Source organism: Poecilia mexicana, unplaced genomic scaffold (genome assembly GCF_051168715.1).
Source record: "Poecilia mexicana isolate PSO_F unplaced genomic scaffold, ASM5116871v1 scaffold_16, whole genome shotgun sequence".
Classification (NCBI taxonomy): Eukaryota; Metazoa; Chordata; class Actinopteri; order Cyprinodontiformes; family Poeciliidae; genus Poecilia; species Poecilia mexicana.
In genome coordinates, this window is record NW_028263385.1 from 22,614,268 (window position 1) to 22,637,424 (window position 23,157).

A 23,157-nucleotide genomic window follows, 5' to 3' on the forward strand; every position below is an offset into this window, starting at 1 on the left:
CCCATTTCGAATCGCATGTTCCCTCATCTGAGGAGACTGACAAAACGTCATGCATTTTGTCTAAATGTATGTTGTTACAAGAGATGCTACTTCTTTTCTCATACAAATGAAAACTTTGCTATCTGTGAAATGTTCCTGAAGTCATTTTCCTGTTTTTGCATTTAAGCGTTACACATTATTTCTTTGTTGAAATGTGTTGCTGATATCAGACCATGCAAATGGTGCACCTGGCCTTGTCATTTCCTTTGTAGCTCTGTCTCTATTGTGGACAAAGCAATTGAAGGAATTACCCTAGCCACAAACTACATGTAGTTTGTTTAGCTGCCACTACATGGAGCTACCGCTGCAAAGTAGATTTTTGTTAACATAGAAAGTGAACTCACGCTGCTTCTTGTGTTTCATTTCTTGTGTGTCTGTGTGTAAATTGGCATTAAATGAAATTTGACTGCACTGTATTGTAACCAAAATTGCAATAGAATTTGAATCTCTCTGGATGACTGACCTGATCAGATGACTTATTTCTGCAAATAAATTTTATCTGTTTGTCTAGTAAAATGTCTTAAAATTATATTAGTTGTGAATTGCCGCTAGATAAACGCACTGTACTGAAATAAATTAACAGTTAAAACATATTCACTTGCAATTAAGTATGGTAAGTGAATGTCATTGATTTGAGCTCAGTGCAATATTGACGAATCACTTAATTGCTAATAGAAAGCAAATTAACACATCTGCACATGGTCTCGGGAAGTTCAAAACAAACATCTTGGGAACATTGTGTAACAACAGCTTCTTTTATGAGTAAAATGGTAGGCTATTGGTGATTGGTCATGCATATCACCAAGTAATCATGACAAGTTTTAACCATATTTAATGCCAACTCATTTGATGGGATACAAGGACATTTCCCCCCCAGTCTATCACTGCAGTGTGTTATGAATGAGTTGCGGGAGCGATCGATACAAACGCAGGTGCCAAACGTGATTGGCTGCAAGCCGGAGTCTAGTTATCGCCACCCCCTGCGCTCACTCCTCTGCACACACACTGTTACGTACAGTGCTGCCTCGGCAGACTCCACTGAGGAAAGGGCTCAGTGCGACTCTCACAGAAGTCTACTATTGGCAATAAGAATCACGGCCTATTTATGACAATCACATGATTTCACTGGGAGTCCAAGTGGTCCGCAGGGGGACACTGGGCAGCGAGAGACGCAGACCGCGCCAGAGGGAGTGAGTGCTGAGGGAGACTGGGGGGAAAGGTGGGGATGATTGTTGTTGGGAGAAAAGGAAACATGACTTAACAGGGGAGAGGACCTGAGTTCATGCACTTTCTTCTTCCATCTGGACTCTGCGCTTGGAGAGGAATGGATACCAAAGTGGTTCATCTAAGGAAGACTACATCTAAAACTGGTTGATGCTTTGTTCACCGAACTGCGGCAGCCGCTGTTTGACTTCTCAACTCAAGCTGCTGGAAGATCTCCCGAGTCTTTTTTTTTTTATTTTTATTTTTTTTTTTTTATATAATATATATTGCATACATAAAAAAAGGTGATCCAAAGAGATGGCTTTGTTGCGCCTTTTTCATGGAGTAGATATAAGCCTGACGCGGTGGTTGATTTTGTGCTTCATCTGCTTTGTCACATCGAGCAAAGTAAGTCTGCTGCACTGGATTAATTATCTCCTTTGCGCACGCACGCACATGTCTGCAGATCCTATTAAGTCATCACATTATAATGTAATTGTTGAAAGCATACCAGTAGGTTTCCGGGAGACACGCTCACTCTCCCTTTTCTTCGCAGAGCGTGCTTCTGAATAATGGTGCAGACCGTGCCGGGTATCAAGGTGCCTCGGCGGTTCTTCGGTCGCTTAATTTGCCTCTCCACACAGGTACGTCAGGTGTTAAAAGCTAATAAATATCTGACTGATTAAATCCCAAATGTTAGTTTTCGTGTTGTGACGTGCGTGTGCAAGCGTACTTTTATCATAGCGAGCTTTTCTGCAGTCTCCGAATCCAAGAAAGTCTTTCCGCTGCTCCGTGCATCTCTGAGTCAGCGCTCACCTGTGCGGCGCGTTTCCTCTCTTCACCACGGGGAGGCGACACACAACCTGGCAGAAAATAGCCAGTGTCTGCTGCTGCTGCTGCAGCTGCAGCAGCTGGTCCCTGTTATCCGCCTTATTGTTTTAATGATTAAAATGATTTACCTTCTGTATGAATGAAGTTAATAGTACGAGACATGTTAACTAAAACTATAGAATAGACTACCCAAAGACTTCTAAGCCGTACCAAAGATCTGAGAAAATGCACTGGTTAGCTAATTAGCTATTAGCTAATTTTAGTGTAAGCAAACATATTCGTCTGCTTTTTGAGTTTGGGTTTCAAGGCTGAGTCTACTTGTTTTTGAAGAAATATACTTCGCTTATTATATTGTCACTTCTATGTGTGATACTCCACTTCCTCATTATGCTTCCATTGGTATGTCAGATGTTCATCTACATCAAACATTCACAACATATTTGACACTGACATGATGGAAATAATGGAGGATATAAATCCACTGCTCACACCGGTGTTGACTTTAAGTCAGACTTCTCACTGTTTTATCAGTGCTAATGGCCGTCAGGACTCACTAAACCAACACACTAACAAACTGCAAGATCTTGTCTCAGTTCAGCAGACGTCAGCAGACAAACTTTGTGTGTCTGTGTGCACTTTTCCCGCAGACTCTTTGTTTGAGTATTGTCAGACACGGGTCAGTGCAGCTGTTTTTTTTTTTTTTTTTTTTTTACTTGGAGTGGGACTGCTAACTAGAAGAGGGGGGTGTCTGCATATGTCTGTGTATGTGCGCCTGTGCTGATGATGCAGGACAAAGTTGTGAGAGAGGATCCATTTTTGCTTACCTTACACCTAATCGCTGCATTTCTACTCATTCAAACAGAGCAATGGCTCATACTTAAAGACTCGATGGTTGCCTTCCGCTGTAGCTAGAAACTGGTGTAGTCTACGCAAAGCAAGGTGCTTAAAATATATGTATGTGTTAATGAGAGTGGATGTATGTCATTCTGTGGGCAAGATCTTTATGACTGCCTGAAGATGGACTGCACAACAAAGTTCAAATGCCCAGTCAGTCGCACTGCTTGTGATGACACACTGTCTACCAGCCTGCAGAGCCAAACCATGTGTCTGGACTATATTTACTTATTATTAAAGCAGCTCACACTGCACATGACCAAAAAAAAAATGACTAACTCACAATACATTCAAGATTACTATTATTAAATTGCCTTTTAACCTGACAAAATGACCCATGACTCCGTCAGTGCTACACTGTAATAATGTGTTTAATATCTTTCAGAAGTTTTAACATCTTGGAACATTAACAGTTGTATTTGTCATATTGTAACTACAAACTTCAACATGTTTGCGTACAAGAGGTCTTGACCTGTAGTCATCTACCTGTTGTAGTTGAGTAGTACATTTGACTACTCAAATGTAGTCAAGGTGGTCTTGACTACATTTTATATAAGAGGTCTAGCTCAAATGTGAAACTTTGATCTAAACCTTTACATTTTAGCTGCTAGTCGTTATTATTGTCCAACTGGAAGGTGAACCTCCACTCCATTCTCTAGCAGCTTTTCTTCCAGTATTCTCTGTGGTTAGATCCATCTCTGTAACCATTTACTCTGACCAGCTAGCCTGTCCTTGCTGAAGAAAACTCTTGACATGGCGGAGGCATTTCAGAGTGATTTGCCAAGTTCGCTTACTGTCCCACTTTGCATGTAAGGCAAACATTTTAAGTTTGGTCTAGTTTAACAGTATCTTCTGTCCTATGTTTGCATTGCCCCCAATGATCATCACTCTATTATACATCCAGAACTTGGAACGTTGTTTCATGACGTAACCCTGTATTAAATTTCACTGCAACAACACGACCTTCATGATGAGGGTGTATCACAGAGAAGACTTAAAACTGCACTGTTCAAATGAGCAGCGCGCTTTAGAAATTGATTTGTATTTCAAAACCAAAAATCTTTTACCTCTCAAAACAAAATCATGCTTCATTTTTTATTGGTCAACCACATAAAACGCTTAACTACTCTGAACTTTGTAGATGCAACATTACAACTACAGAGCAGGAATACTTTTACCAGGCAATTTAAATTGCAACTTTCTGTTACAATTCATAACATAACTGCTGTTATTTTGGGTTTTTTGTGCTTTTAAGGGAGTTACTGAGTGATTATCAAATTTTGGGGAACTGTCCATTAGTTTCTCTTACCGAAGGTGTATAAAAGTTTGACGGGGCAGGCTTGTGACCCCCTACCATGCTCCTGTATGACCTGCAGTTATGCAGTCTGAAATGTAGTAAAACACTAAATCTAACATAACTCACATTCTGCAGAAGGGTCTGTCTCGGAAAAGCCTGCTTTACTTGTAATTATGTCTTGACCCTGCCAGCAGAAATATACGAGTAAGGTCAAGGAGAACATAAAAAAGAAATGGGAAAAAATATGTTATACTTTTTATTCTAGATGGAATACAGCGAGGAGAACAATGTTCACTTTGTGGTAATCAGCACAGACTTAGGAGAAAAGTGTTTCATTCTTGCCAAGGAATTTTTTTAAAAAGTGTTTGTTTTTTTCTTGCATTCCAGTCGTTATCAAAGCTACTAACATTGAACTTAATTGGTCAGAATTTATATTCAATGATTTTGACTCAGGATTATGTAAAAGGAAATATTCTAGTAGCTAGGTAGGCAGTCGGGTCCTATGAGTTTAAACAGACCAAGTGTGAAAACAAAGTAGATCTATATGTGAAAAAGGATATTGTGTGAAATTATATACCAGAGCCTGCCATATAAGACTGGTAGTATTGTTAAGACCTAGGGTTGTTTCAGTTACGGCCTACTTACAGTGCATCGGGAAAGTATTCAGAGCGCTTCACTTTTTCCACATTCTGTTGTGTTACAGCCTTATTCCAAATTGTATTAATCTCTCTCATAAAACATCTACACACAAATACCCCATCATTACAGAAAAATTACTTCTCTCATTACTGGATGTTTTCAGGTTACTAAATATACTTGTGTCTATAACGAGTTAAAGAAGCAGAGGTATGTTTGGAAATCAAAACATCGATACTCGCATGCTAACCGTCCATGGTGAAACATGGAGGTGGTAGGTTCACACACTGAATGATTTATCAGCATTGCTGCCGCAGGGATTTTAAGTTAAGTTCTTGTATCCATACAATTCTAAAATAAATGTAGAACTAGACAGACAAAATGTATTCAAACACACAATGCTGTGAAAATATTATGATATTTTAAACTTGAATCAAATGGCATTGGTTTGCAACAATCTGCTGTGCATATAAGGAATTTCACCAACATTAACCAACATTGCAATTTAGAGGATTGTATAGCATAAATTAGTAGGAAATTATTTTTGTTGTTTTTAAGCGGACTCGATCATTATTGTGTTTTTCATGCCTAGATTCTCTTTACAGCATAATACACCTTTTGAATCCATTGTGGCAGCATCCAAGATATTTGGGCTTATTTTTGCCTCTCTCACTGAGTAAAAGACCAAGCTTTATATTGCCACATATTTCTCAAATTGTGTTTTACTTGTTTAGGTTCAAGGCTTCCTTAGAAGTCTGAAGTTTTGGATGATAGTCAGACAAAAACCATTTTCCACACTTTCTCTATGTCCAAAGAGTAAACACTGTCATTAAATGACTGGGATACTTATATAGTTGCTTAGACTGCATTCTAATTCAAAGACTTCAGTATTTATACAATTTTGCATAAATAATTTTCTTTTTCCCATTTCTTCTTGTCCTCTCTTATTTTCCACCCAGAATATGAAATAGTAACCCCATATGAGGTTAACCACCAAGGTGTGTACATCTCTCACGAAATCGCCCATCATAAGCGCAGAAGACGACGTCGATCCCTGACTCCAGATGCGGAACATCCAGAAACCGGCGGCAGCCGCGAAGCAGTCCACTTCCAGCTCAGGGGCTTGGGCCAGGATTTCCACTTGGAGCTGAGGGAGGCTTCGGAGAGCCTGATGGCACCTGGCTTCACTGTTCAGGTCCTGGGAAGAAACGGCACAAAGAGCCTGAGGGCCTACCACCAAGACGACCACTGCTTTTACCAGGGGTCGCTGAGGTCAAGGGTCAACTCCTCAGTGGCACTGTCCACATGCCTGGGAATGGTGAGTCTGAACACGCACAGAATCAGGTTGCAGCCTACGCCGGCTGGATAGAAGCGAGAATATGCACTGCCTAGCAGAACTATGCAAGAACTTTTATTTAACTTTTTCACCTTACTACCGCTCACTGTGATGTATTTAGTTGGGATCGCTGTGCTGTTTGTTCTCTCGTGTTCGTTAGGTAAACTGTGAAACCTTCAGAGAACATCTGGGTTTAGGCTGCTTAAATGACACACAGGTGGACTCTATTTACTAATTAGTGTGTTCTCTAAGCAATTGGCTACACATTTTTGGTTTTGTAAACTAGTTTGAAAATCTATCAATCGACCTCACAATTATGCGATATTTTGTGCTGCAATATCAAATAAAATACCATAAATACATAAATGTTTGAAGTTGCAATATGGCAGAATAGGTAACAAAACAGCTCCAAAGCAAACTTAATTTTTTTTTTGTTTGTTTTGTTTTTTTTAATCTGTCAAGAGGTCAGTTGAACTGAAAGTGCATCTCTGGGACAATCTTGATTTAGTTTAGGTTTTGGCAGCATTTACATTCGTCATGGAATGCTTTAATCACACTCCCCGAACTACAAAAAAAATCAGGAGTTTGGGAGCCAAATAGTGTGACAATATAAACACACTGAAGCCCACACATCAAGAAACAAAGAAGTTAGCCACCCATTTCAGTTATCATCTGAAAAATGAGAGACTAAGATTTAATCAAATTAAATCAGACAACAGGGTCAGATTATAGTTATGTTTGTAAATTGAGAGAAGAAAATTTGCATTTTAACCCAGAAATGCTTAATAGACACTAGGCACTGGATTACTTGATGCTCAGTGGAAACGTCGGTTTTCCCCAAATAGCATTTTACGCGAGGTAATATTAGTGGAAATGTATCAAAGCACCTTATAGAAGTGACACTTGTCCAGGCAAACTTTTCAGAACAAAAAACAATGTACATTCAGAAACCATAAACTGCGTTTAATCCCATCTAAGGTTGTAAAAGCACCACCTGCATGTTTTGTTTCTGTTTATTTCTGGTGGTTTAATGAGACAATTTAGTTTATGTGAGGCACCCCTCCTCAGCTTAATAAAAGTAATTTCATTCAGGTATTGCATCGCTGAAGAGAATTTTATACTTATGCTGTTAGTTTGTGCAGAAGAATGGCCTAATTTCAACAGTGACCACCCTGGTCTCTGTCTGACACAAATGTGATATAATACAAAAAATAATAATGACATTTGGTAAGTCAGAGTGCTGACCTCTAGTATTATTTGAGCCCTCTTAGCCCATCTCAATAAAAAAAAATTAAAAATAAAAAAAAATAAACTTTTATGGACATAGGTATAATCCTCTTAGTCTTAAAATCCTATCACTTTCTCGGTTTTCAAAAGGAACATTTCTTAACATAATAACATGACTCACTTTAACCACAGTCTGCCGCTTTTCTGTCTTTAACTGTATTAAAAGCCTGAGTCATACTGGTAATGTTTAGATTTGTAGAAACCACCGCTGTGTCTGAGAATTGCCCTCTGAAACTAGAGGTTTCGAATGGCACATCTCAAGGGACACTTGTTCATCTGTACATGTGTATCCGCTCAGAGGAGTTCCAAATAAAAAAAAAAATGTAGCCATGAAGAGCCGCAGTGCCCATAAATGTGGTTCTCACGGTGGATGTTGGCCAGGACAAAGTGGGCCAACGCATCCAAAGGGAATTGGAATTTTTCTGGTGCAAGTTGGGGAACTGCAATTATTTGTCTGCAATCAAAGATATTAAAGCTTCAGGGAAAAGATAAAGTTCCCAAAATATCCACATGTCTCATACCAGGCTCCGAACCATGTTTGTTTTGTTTTTATAAACACGTATTTTCACAACATTATCTCACCAAAAGCAACTGATTGTAAGATAAGTATTAACATGAATTTAGCCATTAAATTAAACTCCCCCAAAGAAGTACCTATAACACAAGTTTTATTTATTTTTATTTTTAGGGGTTTTTTTGTGTCGAGAAGATTTGGCTAGTTTTAGAAGGAAATAATCTTAGCATGTCTTAATGCATAGATGCATGTCTTATACATCAGCATCAATAACTAAGCAGTGAATACATTTTTAATTCATTACTCATCATTTATTGGAGAGATACTATGCCACGGCCTGCACAAGCAATGAGAAGACTGCTGACTTTACAATAGTCCTTAAGAGAGTCATTAGTTAAGTTTTGGGGTTTTTCTGGTCCTTTGTTGCTCCTTGATGTACAAGTACATCTCAGCAAATAAGAACATAATCACAAGAGTAATTTTAGTCTAGCAACTCAAGTCAAAATGTCACACTAACATCAATTCATTACACACAAAGTAATGCTTTTTCAATCATTTATTCCTCTTCGTTTGGAGGAATTAGTCTTAAATGTTTGTTCGTAAAGAAGCTGGTAGTCTAATGTCCTTCCAGTCTTGAAATTGGATCAGAGACTGACTTAAGTACCATCAGCCATTGCAGGCAAATTGTCTGGTACTGCAACACTGTGCCCATGACAAGGGGCCATGCACTCCCCTATGACATGGAAATGCAAAGATTTTATTTGGAAAGTGATTACTTTTTCCTGCTCTAACTGTGCCAGCCCCTACACTTGGTGGACTGACATGATTGTACATTTTCTATTTCATGTCAAAATCAAGTTCTCATAGTACTGGGACCAGGTGCTTGATGTCTAGTGTGGTGCGTCCACATTTCATCTGCAAGTGTTGGTTCGCCGTGGGGCTTTTTTTAAGTCCAAGGTCAAAGTAGCTATCAACCAGCAAATCTTAGACCACTTATTGTTTCCCTCTGCTGACAAACTGTGTCCAGATGCTGTTTGTATTTTACAACAGGACCTGGGAAATATTCAAACTGCCAAGGATTCAAATATCAGAATTAATCAATGACAACAAGATTATCATGCTTGTTGGACTGGCATAAAACCCCATCAAATATCTTTGCAGTGATGAAATTTATGGGACACTAGACCTATAAAAAAACAACGAGCCAAATGCCATTGTTAAAGCAACTGAGGCTTCCTTAAAACCTTAGCATTGTCACAGTCTATCTGAATCTTCTTTTTAAATTTAATTACCAGAATAAATTATCTTTTTTAGCAATATTCTATTTCATTATGGATGCACCTATGTAGGCCAAGTTTGGCAACAACCAAATACTGGCAACAGACTCTCCATAGTGATCCTCAATTTACCATGTTACAACTTCGATCTGCTTTTTGTTAACCATTGTTGGGTCTTTTGTCCTAAAAAAAAAATATTGTTGGTTCAAAGCCCGTACGGAGCGCAGATGTGTCTGGTTGGTAAATGTAAAAAAGAAAGCATAAGAAATCATAGTTTTAAAAAAAAAGATCAAGAGATGAAGGTTTTAAGGGTCTTTACAACAATAAATCCCTACAAGGACGAGTGATGGGAGTAAAGTAAAAGACGCCTTTTCAACTTTCCCCTTCTGGCAGCCCAGATAGTGGTTATTCCAGCTTTGATGACAGTAGAGAGATCAACCATGAAAGTCCCTTTTCTCACAACCGATTCATTGGTGGAAGAAAAGTAACATGTCAGTCTCACTAAGCTCACAATCCACCTGCCAAATATTTTCATACTCTGGATGGTCGCACACATGTGAAAGGAAACGTCATATTTCTGTTCCTCCTTTGTGTCGGCTTTATGATGCTGCGTCTTGTCTGGCTTTTATTGGGGTGGGGATTACAGGGTCAGCAAAGTGCTCTGCAGACATTGTTTCACTTTAGCAACATTCATCTTTTTTGTTTAGTTTTTATCATATAGTCCCTCTGCGTGGAGTTTGGCCATATTCAAAGATAGAAGACAGGGAAACTCTTTACGTCTTTAATGAAAAGTGAAAAAAAAACTATTTTGCATTTAACTGAATGCGAGGAGGGAAGAGCAGCTGTGACAGTATATGTTATGTTCCTATGTGTGGTGAAGTTTCTAAATACTTTTTTTTTTATCTGGTTTACGTATATTTACAGACTGTAAATTACATAAATGTTTTAATTTTAAAAGTAGTTATTTTACAAAACCCTAAATGGTTAACAGCTGGAATAATTTTCCCCCTTTGTTATCATTTTTAACTGGAAAAATACCAGTGACAGACTGGAATAATTAAATCTGACACTGGTTATGACAAAGAAATATTGTAACTCGGATATCAGTCTAGTATTGGAATATTTTTGGGAATAAAACCCTTATATGAATCAATAGTTGATGTACAACATTTTTTTTTTCCAAATTGGATTTAATTTGTATAGTGGAAAGTAGTAGTTGGATGTGGAAAAATAACATTTGGATATTTTTTAAGACATTTTTCTAAAGAAAATTTTAGCATTTAAGGAATTTTTTTTCAAATTCTCTTTAATATTCTCCCTTCAAATTCTTCTGTATGACTTTCTACAAAGTTATTCTCTCCCACTTCTACCACAAACCTCTTTTTTTCTTTCTTCTGCAAAAGTGCTGGTGTATTATTTTTGCCCTGAGGCCAGCAGAAGCAGTGATAATTTCATGCTGCACTCTTGTCCCTCCTCTGGGATTTCCAGGATTATATGAGGGATGCTCTACTGATCTGATAGAGCTTTGAAAAGAGAATAGTGTGGTCTTGACATGTTGCTATATCCAATGTGTTGCATACCATTCATGAACAAGTCTGGAAAGAAAAAAAAAAAACTGTTGTACCTGTTTTATCATGTGTGAATATCAATCATTGTTTCCCTAGTCAAGTAAAGTAGATTTCAGGTGGATCAGAGTCGTGTCCTGGTGGAAATCCCCAATTAATTTGGAGAACTAAATAAGAGAGACACATAATGCACATTCAGGTGCACCTTGTAATGCACTGAATGCCCCCCACCCCTCCTTCCTTTCCGTTATAGTTTTCTCACCCGCCCACCCCCCATTCCTGTTGCTGCTTGTCTACGTGAGTCTTGACTCTGGAGAGCCCAGCTGTTTGCGCCCTCCCAAGTAGTGTTTCAGCATTTTATGACAGCTATTTGCACCTAGTGGAAGACGGTATGTAATCTGATGACTCTGGCAATGTAGAACTGGGACCAGTGTGACCCGAGATAGACAAAAAGTCACCTTTGTGCAAACTATTAAGCCATTGAGAAAGCTGAGGTGGCTCTCGGCTTTTTGAGGCAAGACAATGAAAATTGATGCATAAGGGTATTATTCATTTTGAAAGACTTTTTTTTTTTTCAACATTTTCATGTAGCGACAAGGAAATGTTAAAAAATAAATAAATAAATAAATAAAACTTAAGATGCTAAAGAGAAGTTACCATCCACAGGTCTTTTTTTTTTTTTTTTTACAGGGCTTCAGTCCAAGATTGTCTCCAGCTCTGAGCGTCTCTCTAAATGCGTTCTTCTGTCATGCTGATTATGTTTGTCAGGAAACAACAGTAACTTTATGGTTGCTTTTGCAGCTGACAAAGAAACACCTGCACACAGGAACTGCTTTCCATGAGTCTGTTCTGAGGGCATAAAAATTGACATATTTCAAAAAGTATTCACTTATATTTATACTCACAACCATTCATCTAATTGTAACAATGTTTTTGCCTCTTTTTTTCCGCATATGCGCATACATGTTATGCTGTGTTCAGACTTTCATACTTACACAAACACTCTTTTTCTCCAAACACTCTTTTTCATCAGACAGCTTTTATTATCTGTTCCAGCCCATTTTTCTGTCTGTAGTGACAAAAAGATCTCACACTCCACTCAGCAAAAGGAAAATAAAAAAAAGGGACTGCAGTCAATTAAATGTGTTTCAAAGAAATGGCAGAATTTGCCAAATGCGTTAAGTCTAATGCTCCAAAGCCAACTGACTGTCAGCACAGATATGCTGCATCTTTGGAGAGATTGAAAGAGACAAACATGAAAGAGGAGAGAAAAGTGCATCCAAGTCACTGAATCTGCGGTAGACTTTAGAGGATTTCTTCTTCTTCTTTTTTTTTTTTTTTTTCAGAAAAAGACAAACATTAAATTTGCCAGTAGATTAAGAATTTGAATTTAATCTCAAAAATTAAAATTTAAAAATTTCCTCCTTATCCAATCCTAAAATAAGGAAACTTGTAATCACAGATGTACGAAATAGGGTGTTAAAATGTTTTGCCACCTCGATAAAACAATGAGCTAATTGCCAAACAGTTGTTTTTTTTTTTTTTTGCCACACACCACTGACACAAATCCCTTGTGCCACCACATCTTAATTGTTCTCAGTTGGATCGAGATCTGGAGGCCAGTTAAGTACCATGATCTCATTGTCATGTTCAAGAAACCAGTTTGAGAAGACTTGAGCTATGTGACGTAGCACATTATACTGCTGGAAGTAACCATTAGAAGACTGGTACATTGTGGTCATGAAGGAATAAACATGGCCAGCAGCCATGCTCAGTTAGGCTATGATGTTTAGACAATGCTTAGTTAGTAGTAAAAGGCCTACAGCCAAGCATATCCACCACAGCATTACCCCACCACAAGAGTGAGCCATGAATACAAGGCATGCTTTCATGTTTTACGACAAAATTCTACCATTGAAATGTCACATCGGAAATTAAAATTCATCACACCAGGGAAAATTCTTCCGATCTGTTAGTGTCCAATTTTAGTGAGCTGGCGGGAATTATAGTTTTAATGTTCTTAGCTGACAGAGGACCCAATACGGGCTGTTGCTGTTGTAAGCCGTCTGCTTAAAAGTTCAGCATGCGGTGCACTCAGAGAGGGTGTTCTGCATATCCTGGTTATAGCAAGTGGTACTTATTCTCCTTTTCCCTTTGACATCAACAATGCATTTTCATCCACACATAACTGGACATCCTCTTTTCTTCAGACCATTTTCTGTAAATCATAGAAATCGCAGTAGCTTGTTTTTTTTTTTGTAATACTCAGACTAGCATGTCTGGCTCCAACAACCATGCTGCTTTCAAAGATTTGCCAAGTTATTTAAAATATGTATTCTGAAACTTAATTTGGAACATTTAACACGGTCAAAGCAGTAAACATGTCTAAGCTGAGATGTAAACAAGAGTGTGAGTTGAGAATGAGTGAATGTTTCTTGCACTACGCAGATCTTGCTGATAAGTAGCAACTGACCTAAAACAAGAAAACAGATGTTAGGGGTGAAGAGCCTAGGCTAATAATTGAGCTGCACAGAAGTTTAATGGGTTCAGGTCTGGAGTGACCAAAGGTCACATTCTGTCTAATTGCTGACCAAGACAAGTTGAGGAGCTCAACCAACAGCAGAAGCGAGGTAACATGCTGTAGCTATTAAGTGAGTTCAGCCCTTAGGCTGTGTTCGTTAGAAGAAAAAAAAAATCTACCTCCCAAGTGTGCAGGATAACTTCCCCCCATTGTTATCATTTTTAACTATTTTTTTGATAATAAAAAACACCAAAGCCTGACATATTTATTCACTGCTGATGGATTCTTTGAAAAGTCACTGTCTGCCCAGGAGTAATGGAGTAAGCTGAGTCAACTTTTTGTTTTGTCTCTAGTCAGGTTTGATCCGAACGCAGGACGCAGACTACTTTCTAAGACCGGTGTCACGTAGCCTGGCAGAGAAGGAAAACTTCACCGCTCCTGTCAGCCACCAGCCACACATCCTCTACAGGAGCGATGGAAACTCCTGGTCAAAGCAGAGCTATCACAAGCTGCAGAGGAGATCCACTGACGCATCACATCACAAACCACGCAGAAGCTTCCTCTCCTCAACAGAACCCACCTACACGGCATATAAAAGAGATCAATACAGACCACCCGTAAAGCAAAACAGTCACATCCACGGAAACCTGGGCGAGAAAATTAACGGCACGAGTCACGGAGACCAACTGAGGCATCGAGAAAGCAGCCGTCACCACAGAGATTACAGACACGGGGAGAGGCAGAGGCAACACTTCTGTGGTAGAAGGAAGAAATGTATGTAAGGGCAATTTCTCACTTATTTTCCAAACCAGCAACATTCATCTTCCTCTTTGTGTTTAGAAATATTTAGAATTTCTACAATCGCTTTGTTTCCACATGTTATACAAATGACTTGAAAGAAAGTACTGCAGAAATACCACATTAACATTTCTTTTATTTTTTTCACTTATGATGCAAGTAAATTTATTACTAGGTCAAAATATGTAACTTTTTTCCCCACGTTTAAGTTGTTTGCATTTCTGTACTGGTCAATTCCATTCACAAATTTAAAAACATAGCCATGGTAGACTATAACATTCAAAATTATCAGGACGGTAAACGTTTCAAAATACGAGGTTCTGCACTGGAAGTGTTTTGCTTTCATTTTCCAGGATCATTATTTAAAGATTTGATTTAAGTGTTCATACATTCCATGGTGATTGTAGTTTTTACCTGAACATGACGCTTGTTTGAGGCGTTAAGGACTTAAGGTTTAGTTACTCAATATTCATCATGTCATCCACATGAACAGACATGAACCAGGGTCTTCTACCACCAAACAAACACGAGACGCAACAAACCCTCAACTTCTGTTATACAAAGGCCCAGAATTTAACCACACACACACATAAACAGTCAGTGTGAGGGTTTTGCATGTGGAATTAGGGAGGATTTACCTGGCATGCAAAACCCACTCTTGCGTATGAAGATCAGTAAGCAGCTATTTGCGATAGCTCACCAAAGTAAATGTTGAATAAGGACTCTTAAGTCAAATTACTTAACATTATCCAACATATATGATCAGCTGAGACAAAATGAAAAATTGGAATGAGTGTTATTTAATTTTAATTACTCATATATATATATATATATATATTTTTTTTTTTTTGTCTTGTAATTATTTTTCACAGATATGCCTAAACCGCCAGAGGAGAACGTTTTTATCCTTCCAGATGAGTATAAGATTGTCCCCAGGAACAAGCGGGCAGTGCTGATGAAGGATCAACCCAGTCAGAAGCTCAATGTGGAGATGCTGGTTGTAGTTGACAAAAAGATGATGGACAACCACGGCCATTCGAACATCACTACATATGTTCTTACTGTGCTCAACATGGTGAGAGAAATTACTATGCTATTCTGGTAGCTTAAAACTAAAACTGATGTATTAAATCAATACTAAGTAACATAATCACAGCACTGTAATATGGGAAATATTTAACCTTCAAATGGAGACCATTCCGTCATACTTTTTTTTTTAAACGTAGTCATGGAAGCCTATCATATTCCAAACGATCAAGACAGTCGACTAGTTTTAAAATACGAGGCTGTGAGCTGGCAGTGGTTTGTTTTCTTTTTTGGGTATATTTATTCAAGAGTCCTTTCATGTGTTGTCAATGTACAGATTGTAACTTTAGCTGAACATGCAGTTGATTTGAAGTGTGAAGGCTTAGGGTTTAGTAACTGGATATCCATGTCTTTTATAAAGCCTGAAAGACACAGGCAGCTATCAGAAAGCACACATCTACAAACATGAAACTGATCCGGAGTGAGGTCATCGGAACGGCTTTCAGTGTCCCTCTGCTGATCTTAGCTCATCTGCAAGCGACGTCTATCACGCTCGTTTTGCTACTTAATGACTGACTGACAAATCCAAAGATAATCCCTCTATTTGCAAAACATAGTTCTGTCTAGTAGGCCCGCCACGGAGGAGTCACCTAAATACAGAGTGAAGATCCACAGAAAACACCCAAATCCTTAACTCTACCTGCCAGCTCTCTGGAGTGTTAAGAAGAACATTTGGTATTTGTTGAAAAGGTAATTAAATACATCACTCAAGTAATCACATAGGTTTCTGTTTTTTTCCTGAGGCAGAATGAAAAGGCAAATGTGTTTTATAATTACTAATTTAAAATAACTGTACTTTATGTTGTGTACCTGAAAACACAGAGGCTCCATGGAAACTGTTTCCTTCAGGTGGCAGCCAAAACATGCTGAATCACCGGGACTCTTTTGATCAGAGTAGGATGTGCAAATCTAAATCTCTGTCAAACGCCGCGGCTCTACCATAATGTGTCACTGAAAAGCAAGTCATAGATAAAAGAAAGCACGAACAATGTGTGTCGATAGATGTTGTCTTCTTTGTGTGCTCCTTGTAGGTTTCCAGTCTATTCAAAGATGGCACCATAGGAGGCAATATAAACATAGTTATAGTGGGCCTCGTTCTCTTGGATGAAGAGCAGGTGAGGATATACATGCCAAGTAAAATGACCGCACATCACCAAAACTGAGCCACGTAAAAGTAGCATGGAGCCTTGGAAAGAAAAAGACTGCATGTGTCAGGTCTCTTAATCTAAAAGGGTAAATATTAGGATTATTTTCATTGGATTGCTGTAAGTTTTATGAGGGAAAAGTGAGGGCAGGAGTAGAAATAAACATCAAGATGCATAGGAACGCATGCTTTAGTCGTATTTGTAGGGAGAATAGCGTTTTACATCCTTCCTTGAAAATAGAAGGATGGAACCTTATTATCCATCCAAAGATCATATTGGTGGAATTAGGGAGTGTTGCAATAAAACAGTGAAGACTATACAGTCTTATGTTCTTCTTTCTTATCTACCATCTCTCTCAGGATGGCTTGGTAATCAATCACCATGCTGACCACACTTTAAACAGCTTCTGCCACTGGCAGTCGACTCTCGGGGGCAGAGAAGGCCGACACCACGATCATGCCATCCTTCTCACGGGACTCGACATCTGCTCTTGGAAGAATGAGCCCTGCGATACCCTTGGTATGACTTCATTGCCCTGATTGCAGCTGGAGTGCTCAAAATTTGAAAAATAGTGAACGCTTACTTTAAAATTTTGATGAGTAGTGATTGTAATGATTGTAGTGTGGCGATGAACTCTGGAGGACGTAATATGCACTCTTAACACAAACATCGGTACTTCAACTCACAAGTTTTTCTCAAGTCAAAGAAATGCTCTGACAGCCTTTTTTTTTGTGTGTGTGTGTGTGTGTGTAATGGAAACATGTGCTGTCCACATTGAGAGGTCTGGCAGCCAGGCAGTGTGCTGCACAGAGGCCACTGTACAACAAGGCAAAGGTACAATGCCTTGCAAAAGTAGTCGTACCCCTCTAGCTTTTTAGCACTTTGAGCTAAAAAAAAGTGTAGCCTGCAATTGTATTAGCCCTCTTCACTGTGTTACTCCCAAACAAAACAGTGCAAGGGAATGTCTTCATAAGTCAACTACTTAGTTATTAGACCTCATCTGTGTGTAGCTTCATCTTAAATATAAATCCAGCTGATGGCCACAGAGGTTTGTAAGAGAATACTAGTGAGGACTAAAACAAAGCAAAGAGATCTGAGTTTAAGTAGCATAGCAGTTTAAAGCAGGGTTAGGTTATGAGTCAAGATCCCAGGCCTTAAATCACTGGTCAATCTATAAACTGAAAATGCAAAGGGTATGGGCCCACTGGAAATATTTTTTTAAACATTCCCTGCTAATCTGAGAAGCCAGGTAAGGAAAGCAATGATCAGAAAAGGAGCTAAGGTGGCAATAGTAACACTCGAGGAGTTGCAAAGATCCAAAATTCAGCCAGGTAGGACAACTATTAGTCATGCACAAACCTAGTCTCCATGAAAAAGTGGCAGGAAGAAAGCCGCTGTTTATACAAAGCCAGAAGAAGCTACATTTGACCTAAATCCAATCAAAAATCATCTTATTGTAATAAAATAATTAGAGTTTTAGATTTTAATGTGAAGCTAAAGTGAAAAAAAAAAGTCTAGGGCTATATACTAGCTGAGTGTACTCTTAAAATAATCACAAACATACACAGCATAGTATGGTGTCACACCAGCCTACTATTACAAATCTGCTCTGATGTGTTCTGCCAGGATGCTCCTGTTACCTCTCAATCTGTGACCTGGCATGGCACTTTCCAAACCAGATGGTAACAATTTGCAGGCTTGCAGGGGATAAATGTGAGGTTTTCCACTAGACATAATGAAAGATATTATGCTAATCACAACATCCAAAAATGTGCTTGGGACCGTCTCAATTAGAGGCACCTTTCACACCAAAGTTCCACAATAACCACAAAAATAACATTGAGGACATAATTAGTCTTAAAATCAATGAGCAGATCAACATTTTTCTCAGATCAGATGGAAACTGGAGGATGTCTCCTCTGTACCCAGAGACCGAACAGCTGATGCCGGCATCTTTGCAATGATTCCAGCTTGTTCTGCAACTGCATCTCACCCCGTGCATTTGGTAGTGATTACATGTTTATTACAGTCCCCAGAGGCGGATCATTAGAGTAACATTGTTGGATCAGTTTTGACCCCCATTTCAAGTTGGGACCTTACAGCTGATAGAAAGACATAATAGATAGAGAAATGAACGGATGATATGAAAGGGGGAACTGTTAGTCTTCCTTGCTGTCAGACAAAAAAAAGAAAAGAAAATGTAATCTTAGTGTTGAAATCCTTTTTATAAAACCTTGAGACAGGACTAAGGGGCGTCTTTGCAGTGTTGGACCAAAGCAATGAGCAAAGTAGAAGTCAACCTTTGCTACACCACTTACTCAGGTCGTCACAGCCCCACACCGGCTGGCTTGTAGAAGTGCATTTCAGCTTTGCAGACTGAAGGAGTGGCATGGAGATTATGTAGGATTTTGTGAACAACCAGCTGCAGGATTTAAAAGCGTAAACAAGCCCCAAAAATCCTTTTCGACTGGAAGAGTAAGGAGAAGAGATACAATTTAAGTCTACAGAATTTCCTCGGGCAATTAAAAGATAGCTGGACTGAGTTTGTCCATTATTATTAGCAAAGGGAGACTTCTGTCGCCTATTTTAAGCTTGATTCTGACAGTGCAGCAAACAGCTCCTCAAACTTTACGCCCCTATGTTTACCTTTTGCTTCGGTTTTTGCTTTGAAGGTTTTATACATGTGATTGTGTGTGTAGGTGTCTGTTTTTTTGTCAATCAAGAAAAGGTTAGTGCTGACTGATTCTCAAGGGTGCAAGATAACATGGCCCCTAATAAAAGCAGTCGTCATATAACAAAGTTTGTTTGTGTTGAAAATACATCACTTTCCCTCAATGTTTTCAGCCATATTTCAAAAGCAGTATATAATACATGACCTACTCCTTTCCTGACATTGACATAGACTAATTCATAGTTCACACAGTCAGTGTGCCTAGTTATGTTTAATACCATTACTCACAGTAGATATATACATGAGGACATTACTTTTGGGGTTTTGCACTTTATGGCAAATGGCTCTAAGTCATAAATTAAGTAAAACATGAGGCTATATCTCCAAGAAACACTGAGACAAAAACAGCTAGGGGGCCCCCATATGCATTATCCTGTTTGATTCACAGCCAGGCATATATGTGTCTGCCAGGAAAGCAGAGACGGAGGGAGAGTGGACAGAGACGAGCACAAAGGCAGTTTAATAGAGAATGAGAGATAGAAGAAAGAGGTTGGGATGTCTTTTTAAGTGGAATAAAAAGCAGCATATGGGAGGGATTGTTGCTAAGCAATGCCCTTGTTTGATTTTCTTACACATACAGTTCATAGACAGTAGAAGTTAGTGCAAGATTTCTTTTTACAATTTTGGAAGTCATGTTTCTTCGTGAATTGAGCTAAGGAAACACAGTTTGTCAATGAGGGATGTTCGGATCTGCATGTTTTTTTTAATTTGTCCATAAAGACCGATCAAAGCTGTTTAAGATGTATCCATAGGCACGTTCAGATCAAATCCTCCAAAAATAATCAGATATTGCTCAAGCATACTTTTTTTATTATTATTATTATTTGGAGCAGTTTGCTAAAGACTTTGTAAATTGAACTTAGTCAGGAACTCCTTCGCTCAACTGGAATCATTTTCTGATACTCTGACACTTAGGATCAGATGAAGACATTCCTATTGTCAAACGCTATTGTATTTAAAGATTACATTATATCATAAGAACATAAAGTGGATAAAAAAAAAAAAACTGCTTTAATTCTTTTGCAGGCTTTGCTCCAATCAGTGGGATGTGCAGCAAGTACCGCAGTTGTACCGTTAATGAGGACACTGGCCTGGGTCTGGCCTTCACCATTGCACATGAATCAGGACACAAGTAAGAACTGCCATTATCTCCGGAGATTAAATTATTTCAAAAACTGGAAAAATGCATACGTCAATAGCTGAAGTAAAATTACCTCATTGTGTTTATTCTTATTTTGAATACAATGGAAAGGAAAGTACTGGTGGTAATGTAAATAAGTCATTTGAAAAACACTGAAAATGAATAAAACATGGAATATATTAACAAATATTTGACGTTTATGACATTTCTCACTTACTCAAAATTGCTGTACTTGTGCTTCCTCACGCATAGTAAATTCTTATTGTTCTACATCCCTCTACGATTTGCATCAAAAAAACAAAAAGCTTATTTTTTTTTTTTTTGTTAGGTCTTTGCTGTTGCAACAATACAAATATCTTCTACTGACCAACAACTGTGGCGTTTTTTCTGTTCCACATTGTTCTAGTATAGAGCACAGATGTTCCTGTAAGGAAATATTTTGTGCACTTGTCATTTCTCCAGCTTTGGAATGGTCCATGACGGTGAGGGCAACGTTTGTAAAAAGTCAGAGGGCAACATTATGTCTCCAACATTAGCCGGTCACAATGGTATCTTCTCTTGGTCTCCTTGCAGTCGCCAGTATCTCAGTCGCTTTCTAAAGTAAGTAGCTCTACTCTTTAATGCTACCGATCTATGTAAGAAGTTCTTAACATTAAAATGTACACTTAAAGGTATGTTTCTTTGTTAGAGGCTTTGTAGTTTTCCAAAACATTGTAGTGGAAGTGTAACAAGACGTTTTGTGTCGACGTGGCACATGCACAGCACTGCATTGGTCTCAGGTCATATTAAACTGGGAATAAACACTCATTTGGATTATGCATCATTGATTGAGTACATTTTGTAAAGAAAAAGAAATATTGTCAATCCTCCAACTGGAATGCAGTGTGGCCATGTGAAGACGTGCACTCATCTAATAGCTATGAGACGAGCCGGATCGTTGCATCTGATCCAGCTCAAGTACACAATTAAGCTGGCATAGCAACTATATGAACTAATGCGTTGACGGTCTTCGCTTGTGATGTTTTACACAAAGAATATTTATTATGTGTTGAGCTATGTGTGTTTTTGTGCAGTGACTGCATTTCCAGGCAAACGGGCTGTGCTCACCAAAGCAGGAAAACAAGCACCACTGACATAGCGTCCATATGTCTGGCGGTGTTTCTGCGTCTGTCGGTGTGTGCGTGAGCGCGTGTGTGCGCGTGAGCGTGTTCGTGTGTGAATGTTTGTGTGTGCTTGAAACTAGATAGCTCTGAGGCAGTGCCCCGCACTAAATTTACCAGTGCGTTAACTGAACTGTCAGGTCTCCCCTCTCTGAGTGGTGGAGACAGTGTATTTCCTTGCTGAGTTATTAGAGCTGGGGTGACCTCAACCTTGTTAGGCCTGTCAGCCTTATATTAAACTCCCATTGCCCGTTCAAGCCACGTGGAAATGACCCCGAACATCACCGAACGCTTAGGATCTTCTTCCTGTATAACTCCTGAGTTTCTCAACATTTTCCTTTTTGCAATCCACAGAAAGTTGTGACATATAAATATGTATGTGTCTCTTTCAGTTTTGTTTTATTTTATTTTTTTTTTCCTCTTGTGCTATGGAAGGAACCATAGTGTCATCTTAAATCTAAGTTTCATTAGTCTGCTGCTATGGAGGTCTGAGCAAGAGTGGAGACTTAATTAAAGTCTGTCATGTCGTGAATTGTCACAGGATAATATGAAAACCTACATGTTCCTTCAGACGTTAATGCTGTAGAAATTCCTGTTTCGCTAAGAAACAGGTGTTCAATCCAACATAGGTTTCAATATAAGTACAGCATCTCGTAAAGGTATTTATTTGCCTTTAACTTACATTCATGCACAGTAAAGGTAGTGCGTATGTGCATATGTGCCAAATGAAGGGAAAATGTTTGTCAAAAGTATTTGCTTGGTGCACTTATTTTTGATCCTCTGCATAATAGTTTTATTTCCAAATTTCACTGGAGCTATGTTTACCTGGAAGACTTTTAGAGCGTGTCGATACCAGTTTCGCACATACAGAAATGTAAATTTGTTTTTCTCTTCTTCAAATCATGTAAATGTTAAAAAGCAACATTTTTTTTTAAAGATCTCATAGATTTTCAATTAGATTTAGGCCCGGATTGTGATTGGTCCGTTCAAATCACATAAATACGCTTTGAACGAAATCACTGTATTAATTACAACTTCCAGGTGAAGCTACTAAATTGCTAATCAGTTACTGACTCAGCTAAGTAATTGATGTTCAAACAAACATCATTTGGCTGCATTAGGCTCCACAGAGCTAATGCACCAGTGTTTGCCAGTGTTCTTCCCTAAGGTGGTTTTGTGGTTGGAAGTTGTTGTCGAGACCTTTCAGGCTCTTTGATTTGCCATTTAACGAGATATTGCTTACTGCGCCAGCAAATTGTGCCGAGTGAGAGAGGCCCAGTCAATTCCCTCAGGCAGAGATGAGTCGAAAGATCTGTGGAGAATGTGAAAAAAGAAAGGATCTTTTTCAGTATTCTTCTCTATGTTCCACATAATGTGTTGCAGTGTTCTTAAATATGAAAGTTTGGGGCAAACATTTTATTTTGAGGATCATGTGGAGCCATTGGTGAATATGAAAATGTGATTTTTGTCATAAGGTCCTTTCAAAATAACATTTTTGTGGGATATTTTGTCTGTATAAATGAATTCATTCATGTCTGTCCGTGGTTATTGTGTAATCTATTTTTCATGATCTCTTTTAATTGAACATCACAGAATATCGGAATATCAAATGTGCGGACCAGTCATTGTTCTCTGCAGACACATAGGACTCATAAAGCCCTGGAATAACCTCATGTGGACACACACACAGACACAC

At 38.7% G+C, this 23,157-nt stretch overlaps 1 protein-coding gene across 1 annotated transcript in view; it reads left to right on the plus strand.

Annotated features, from left to right (window-relative positions):
* Positions 1 to 750: 750 nt before the first annotated feature.
* adamts16 (ADAM metallopeptidase with thrombospondin type 1 motif, 16) overlaps positions 751 to 23,157 on the plus strand; it is a 47,468-nt gene continuing 25,061 nt past the window's right edge. The window contains exons 1-9 of the mRNA XM_015002089.2: positions 751 to 1,650; positions 1,799 to 1,886; positions 5,860 to 6,218; positions 13,754 to 14,174; positions 15,071 to 15,273; positions 16,316 to 16,399; positions 16,789 to 16,948; positions 20,187 to 20,292; positions 20,764 to 20,901. Of these exons, the coding sequence (XP_014857575.2) occupies positions 1,561 to 1,650; positions 1,799 to 1,886; positions 5,860 to 6,218; positions 13,754 to 14,174; positions 15,071 to 15,273; positions 16,316 to 16,399; positions 16,789 to 16,948; positions 20,187 to 20,292; positions 20,764 to 20,901 (1,649 nt within the window). The 5' untranslated portion in view covers positions 751 to 1,560. The remainder of the gene's footprint in view (positions 1,651 to 1,798; positions 1,887 to 5,859; positions 6,219 to 13,753; positions 14,175 to 15,070; positions 15,274 to 16,315; positions 16,400 to 16,788; positions 16,949 to 20,186; positions 20,293 to 20,763; positions 20,902 to 23,157) is intronic.